Source organism: Bombina bombina, chromosome 12 (genome assembly GCF_027579735.1).
Source record: "Bombina bombina isolate aBomBom1 chromosome 12, aBomBom1.pri, whole genome shotgun sequence".
Lineage (NCBI taxonomy): Eukaryota > Metazoa > Chordata > Amphibia > Anura > Bombinatoridae > Bombina > Bombina bombina.
The window spans coordinates 26102417-26109916 of record NC_069510.1 but is presented as its reverse complement, the minus strand read 5'-3'; the positions used below and the strand labels follow the sequence as shown (position 1 = coordinate 26109916).

Sequence of the window (7500 nt, the reverse complement as noted above, 5' to 3'; positions counted from 1 at the left end):
GTGCTGGACTTCCTCTGTGTGTTATATATACAGTATATATATATATATATATATATATATATACACAGATATATATATAAATATATATTTAAAAATACTAAGAACATTTTCTTCTAAGTGAAGAACATTGGGATGTTAAATAATTATAGTAAAAACACATTAAAACACGGATCATCTAATTACTATTGGGAATATCACTCCTGTCCAGCAGGAGGTGGCAAAGAGCACCCAGCAAAGCTGTTAAATATTACCTCCCTTCCCTCCAACCCCAGTCATTCTCTTTGCCTATGTTAGAGTAAGGAAGTGGTAAAGTTAGGTGTCTGAAAGGATTCTTCTGTCAAGATTTTATTATTTTATTTGCAGTACAAATATGTGCTGTTTTTACTCCAGGGTGTAGCTGTAGTCCATTTCAGTCTCTTCAGTAGAGCATTGGTGACTTTTAAGCAAAGGGAACTTGTGGGACATAATTCTCACTGCGCCTCCCAGGCCCTCCCTCATATTTAAATAAAATTGCTGCCCTTATTATTATTATTCCACAGGTCCATGTGAGGGAAATGACCTCTCAATCCTAGTGAGCTGCCTTGCTGCCAGGCAGATTTTATTGAGGTAAGTGCTAATTTTATTTTCTTAAGCAGTATTAAGGAAAAAATTATGGCACTTTATTTTTTCTCTGCAGGGGTTGTTTATTACATTTCTCCTAGTGCTAAGGAGATTATGTAAGGCAGTGTTTGCAGGCACTGGGGACTGGAGGAGAACTTGGCTCAATGTTTGTGATATTTCTGTTATTTTATAACGAAGATTCACTTTAAATGTCGGACAGATGTTATTTGACATGCCCACGATGGGCGGGGCTTGTGTGGCGGTAATTTTAGCTGTTGCACATTTATTATTCTCTCACTTCCTGCATAGGAGGAGAGATTCATTGCAGCTTGCAATTTTTTGTTCATAACGGACAAACGATCATTTGTGGTATCATTTGTAGAAGCTCTGATTGTTTACTCACACGGAGGCCGTTTTTTACATACACATATTTCCTGTATAAGCATAGGCACCTCAGCAGAACTAAAGCTGAGGTGTAGAAGCTGTTTTTGGAAACGTTATAGTATTACATGGTAAATAAATCAATTTCGTTTTTGCATTGCTTCAAAAATAAAGCAAAAAATTTAAAGAAACAGTAACGTTTTTGTCTAAGTAAAATTTTATTAAAGTTTAAGATGGATCATAACTCTGTTATAGATTACAGATGTCCTTTATGTTTGAATGCTAACATTGAACCACCAATTCCTTTCTGTTCCTCATGTGTTGAGAGAACATTACATTTTAAGGATAGACTTTTTGAGCCAATATTGTCTAAGACGGATGCTGTCCAGGAGTCTTCTGACAATGTTCAAAATATGCCCTGCGCTTCCTCTCAAGCTCCGTCTGGGGTCTCTTTGCAAGACATTGTTCCCCTCATGTCTTCTGCAGTTTTCTGATGCGTTGTCTTTCCCATGCTACAGGGAAAGCGCAAGAGGAAGTCTAAACAATCGGTGCATAAGATGTCTGACTCATTTGTGGCTATTCCGAATATTCCCTCTCATAGATCTGATGGAGAGGATTCTTTAGTAGCATCTGAGGGTGAGATCTCAGATTCTGACAGTGTAATTCCTTCCTCTGATGCTGAAGTTGTATCCTTCAGATTTAAGCTAGAGCACCTCCATTTATTACTCAAGGAGGTTCTGGCTACTCTAGACGACTCTGACACTACTGTCGTCGTCAACCCTAATAAGTCTAGTAAACTTAACAGGTATTATTATGTACCTTCCATGGAATGTTTTCCCGTACCAGATCGGTACAGAATTTATTGTTAAGGAATGAGAAAAGCCGGATATTCCTGTTTCTTCTTCTCCTGTTTTTAAGAAGATGTTTCCCATTGATGACTCTATAAAGGAGTCTTGGCAAATGGTCCCCAAGGTGGAAGGGGCAATTTCCACTTTAGCTAAGAGAACTACAATTCCCATAGAGGATAGCTGTTCTTTTAAGGATCCTATGGATAAGAAACTGGATTGCCATTCTGGCTCGCAGAGCCTTGTGGTTGAAATCTTGGTCGGCAGATGTGTTGTCTAAGTCTAAGCTTTTGGCTATTCCTTACAAGGGTAAGACCTTGTTTGGCCCAGCTTTGGCTGAGATTATTTCTGATATTATAGGAGGAAAAGGACCTTTCCTCCCTCAGGATAAGAGAAATAAGCAGGAGGGACGTCAGAGTAATTTTGCATTCTTTTCAAAACTTCAAGGGTAAACCTTCCTCTCCCTCTACAAAACAGGAACAGTCCAAGCCTTCCTGGAGACCCATCCAATCTTGGAATAATGGAAAGCAATCCAATAAGCCAGCTAATGATCTTAAAGGGACAGTCTACACCAGAATTTTTATTGTTTTAAAAGATAGATAATCCCTTTATTACCCATTCCCCAGTTTTGCATAACCAACACAGTTATATTAATATACTTTTAACCTCTGTGATTATCTTGTATCTAATACTCTGCAGACTGCGTCTTTATTTCAGTTCTTTAACAGACTTGCAGTTTAGCCAATCAGTGCCTGCTCCCAGATAACTTCACGTGCACAAGCACAGTGTTATCTATATGCAATACATGAACTAACACCCTCTAGTGGTGAAAAACTGTTAAAATGCATTCTGAAAAGAGGTGGCCTTCAAGGTCTAAGAAATTAGCATATGAACCTCCTAGGTTAAGCATTCAACTAAGAATACCAAGAGAACAAAGCAAAATTGGTTATAAAAGTAAATTGGAAAATTGTTTAAAATTACATACCCTATCTGAATCATACAAGTTTATTTTGGCCTAGACTGTCCCTTTAAGTCAGCATGATGGGTCTGCCCCCGATCCGGGACCGGATCTTGTGGGGGGCAGACTTTCCTTTTTCGCTCAGGATTGAATTCAAGATGTCCCTTGGGCGATAGACATGGTGTCCCAGGGATATAAACTAGAATTCAAGACCTTTCCCCCCAGGGGTAGACTTCTTCTCTCAAGATTATCTGTCGACCAGATAAAAAGAGAGGTGTTCTTACGTTGTGTTCGGGATCTATCCAAAATGGGGGTGATAGTTCCTGTTCCAGTTCAGGAGCAGGTTCTGGGATTTTACTCCAATCTGTTTGTGGTTCCCAAGAAAGAGGGAACCTTCAGACCAATCATGGATCTCAAGAGTCTAAACAAATTTCTCATAGTACCGTCTGTCAAAATGGAAACTATTTGTTCCATTCTTCCTTTAGTTCAAGAGGGTCAATTTATGACAACAGTAGATTAAAGGATGCGTACCTTCATGTTCCCATCCACAGGAATTTTCTCCATAAACGCTTCCAATTTGTGGCTCTTCCTTTAGGTCTTGCTACAGCTCCCAAAATGTTTCAAAGGTTCTGGGATCTCTGTTGGCAGTGCTCCGGTTACAGGGTATTGCAGTGGCGCCTTATCTGGATGACATTCTGGTTCAGACCCAATCTTTTCATCTAGCAAACTCCCACACGGAGTTCTCACGGTTGGAAGGTGAGTCTGGAAAAGAGTTCCTTAATTCCATCTACAAAGTAGTCTTCTGAGGAACCATAATAAATTCCATATTGATGAAGATATTTCTGACAGAGGTCAGAGAATTGAAAATTTTCGATGCTTGTCTGACACTTCAATCATCTCTTCAGCCAACAGTGGCTCAATGTATGGAGGTAATCGGTCTGATGGTAGCCGCTATGGACATCATCCCATTTACTCGTTTTCCACCTCAGGCCTCTGCAGTTAGGCATGCTCAGGCAGTGGAATGGGGATTATTCAGATCTATCTCTTTGAATTCATCTGGGTCAGATGTCAAAGAGTTTCTCTTGCTTGATGGTTGTCTCAGGAACATATCTCCCAGGGAATCTGTTTTTAGCTGACCCTCCTGGGTGATTGTGACAACGGACACCAGCCTACTAGGTTGGGGAGCAGTCTGGGGCCTTCTAAGGGCTCAGGGGACATGGACTCTGGAGGAGTCTGTTCTTCCCATAAACATTCTAGAGTTGAGAGCATTCTTCAACGCTCTTCTGGCCTGGCCTTAGTTAGCTTCAGTCCGGTTTATCAGATTTCAATCGGACAACATTTCCTCAGTGGCTTACATAAATCATCTGGGAGGATCTCAGAGCTCCTTGACCATGTCAGAGGTGTCCAAGATTTTTCAGTGGATTTTTCTGAGCAGACAGACCTTTCTCCCGGGGGAATGGGAACTTCATCCGGAAGTGTTTTTCCAACTTGATTCCCAAATTTCAACTATTTTTTGTAACCCTTACACTTTACGCTAGGGGGGAGATTTACCAAGCAGCGGATGCTGCTATCACCCACGTAGTTTCCTGCTCGCCTGAAACTGTGGTTAAGAATCAGCAGTCGTAAGATCGCTGCTCCTTAACTCATCTGCCACCTTTTAGGTGGCGGACTGCAATCACCCCGATCAGATACGATAGGGATGATTGACACCCCCTGCTAGTGGCCTCGAGCGGGGGGGCATTGCACAAGCGATGCAGGGCGGAGATGATTTGCTACAGTGAATCATGTCTGCCCGTGGTTTGATAAATATATCCCTAGGTCTTGACTTGCACAAACTCGATGTGCGCTAATTTAGTTTGCACTGGAGCGAACACTTTTACTATCAACTTGTAATATGGGCACAAGTTAGCACTGTCGAAATAATGGTTATTGAGACACATGCAAACAATAGTGCACCACTTGTAATCTAGTCTATAATTTGTTGTCTTATAATTGAGATCAGGAATTTTACAGTTTCAAGTATAGCACACACTTATATACAGACAATAGCACTTGTATACAGAATGCACACGTTCATATAATGGTGTTCATAATCATATACAGACATGCACACTTATAGAACACACATTCATATAAAACATTCCACCTTGTACACACAGTTGCCCTCATAGGGGCATATTTATGATTGTGCGAGCAGACATGATCCGACATAGCGGATCATGTCCGCTGTATATCGATAAATGCCGACAGCATATGCTCTCGACATTTATCATTGCACCAGAAGTTCTTGTAAACTGCTTGTGCAATGCGGCCCCCTGCAGATTCGCCGCCAATTGGCCGCTAGCAGGGGGTGTCAATCAACCCGATCGTATCCGATCGGGTTGATTTCTGTCCGCTGCCTCAGAGCAGGCAGACAAGTTATAGAGCAGCCGTCTTTAGACCACTGCTTCATAACTTCTGTTTCCGGCGAGCCTAAATGCTCGCCAGAAACACGGGGCGTCTAGCTCCATACAGAGCTTGATAAATATGCCCCATAGGCAGGCTAGTATAATCATACACAGCACGCTCACACTTATATACAGCTACTCACACTCATACACAGCACAGTTACAGTCATATTCAGCTACTCACACTCATGGAACACAATCACATTCATATATAGAAAAGTATAGATATGGAACACTCACACTCACAGCTTCTTGACACTCATATAAACTACACATTCATGTGCTGACAATTATACTCCTATACTGTACAGTTACGCTGTTCACACTCATACAATGCAGTCACACTCATGCAAGATAAGCACTCGCATACAACCCACATATGCTTATATACAGTTACTCACACTTATGAACAACTACTCATATTCATATACAGCCCAGTCACACTCATACACAGACAAATACATTCACATGCATCCCACATTATCATATACAGATACAAGCACGGTCCCACTCATATGAGCACAATTATACTCATATATAGCCAAAGCACTCACATCCAGACATGCACACTCACACAGAGGATATGCAAATAGGGGCATTCATTTATACACACATTTACAAAATAATATAGTCAAATACAAATATTAATTTATGTTATGGTGGAGATAAAATTGTGATATTAAAATTCTCCATTTCATAAAAGTAAGACCCTCCAAGGATCATAATAAAAGCCTATTAGAACACCTAGGCAAGTATCCCTGTTTGCCGTCTAAGTGGTCTGTATACCAAAACCAAATGTGGTTTTGCTGCATTTATCCCACAAGGGGATTCTGTGGTCAGACTCAGTATAACATAAAAACTGTGATCTTTCTGTACTAGGGATCTTTTGTGAGGATCCAAATGCTGAAGTAAGCAGTGGCTCGTGCCCTTCAGATATTTTCGTAGCCGGACTGATTCCTGTAAAAGATTCCCACACATAGGTGTCGATTTATCAAAGGCTTCGCAAGCCTTTCGACCCACTATGGCTGTAGAACCTTTGCCGTATTTAACAAGCAGCGGTCATCAGACCACTGCTTCCCTAATGTTCAATCTCCATGGTCTAGTCCGACCGGGGATATTAACAACTCCTGCCCGCACGTGATTGGCTGTGCGCGGGCAGGGGGCAGAATTGCACATGAGCACAAAATAATGCTCATGTGCAATGCTGTATTCCGTCAGGGGAATTCAGCCTGCCAGAGGCGAGCTGCGGCAGACAGGGGCGTGTATGTGCGCCCCTGTCTGCCTTAGCTTGATAAATCGCCCTCTAAGATCTGTGCAAATCCAGATTTTAGAGTGGGATCTTTTAGAAGAATCAATAAAAAATATCCGAAGGGCACGAGCCGCTGCTTACTTCCATATTCAGATCCTCACGAAATATCCTAATCTGTACACGCCCATACACATATCTTTCTGACTATCTGTCTATCTATACCTATTGTCTGGTTTGAGACAAGATGGGCAATGTGTCAAATATATTTTAGTTGAAGTATACACTAGCACAGTACAGCTAAGGAAGGAAAATGCCTGTACAAAATTCCAGCGCAATTTGCCCAAAGCTGATAGCATTGCCCTGTATTGTTTCCTCTTTATCCCATATAAAGTTGTTCAGCAGATTTTTTAACCCCCGTCCCCTGAATAATTTCGGTAGACACCCATGATATAGACTCAAAGACACAAACATTTACATTCAAAAGAATAATGGTTTTTAGAGGACTTTTATGGAATCCATTTATACATTGGCTGATATCAATTCCCAGGCAGACACTGAGGCAAAAAGCATTTATTTATTTGATATTTTATTTTAGATTGTAATGAGTTGTTCTTTCTGTTCCTAGGGCACACTGGCAGCGAACACATCTCAGAAGGAGTCCAGTCGGTACTGGCTTGGTAACGAGCTTCTAGAAGGCGAAAATATAATCAAGGAGAGTGATTTGTCAGAACTTAAAAATGAGGGGTTCATCTTATCAAACCGCCAGAACCTAGACCATAACACCCTGCCGACTAGAAAAGATGATAACTATAAAAAATTAGACCCTACGGATGAAAACATCACTGTGGAGAAACACGAGAAGACTCCAGGAATAGAAGACCATGCACCATCTGTCAAAAGCACTAATGACATCATAGATCTTACTAAAGACTCCTATTACATCAAATCTAGCCCACTGCCTCCACCAAAAACAACTACTGGTACCTTCAACGTTACTCCAAGTCCAACAACACCTCCTGA

The 7500-nt window shown here is 41.2% G+C and overlaps 1 protein-coding gene across 1 annotated transcript in view; it reads left to right on the top strand.

Moving 5' to 3' along the window:
* The window catches only part of LOC128642637 (collagen alpha-1(I) chain-like), a 509301-nt gene that overhangs the window by 332688 nt on the left and 169113 nt on the right, over positions 1–7500 (top strand). Inside the window, exon 7 of the mRNA XM_053695420.1 lies at positions 7106–7500. This exon is cut by the window's right edge and continues 166 nt beyond it. Within this exon, the coding sequence (XP_053551395.1) occupies positions 7106–7500 (395 nt within the window). The remainder of the gene's footprint in view (positions 1–7105) is intronic.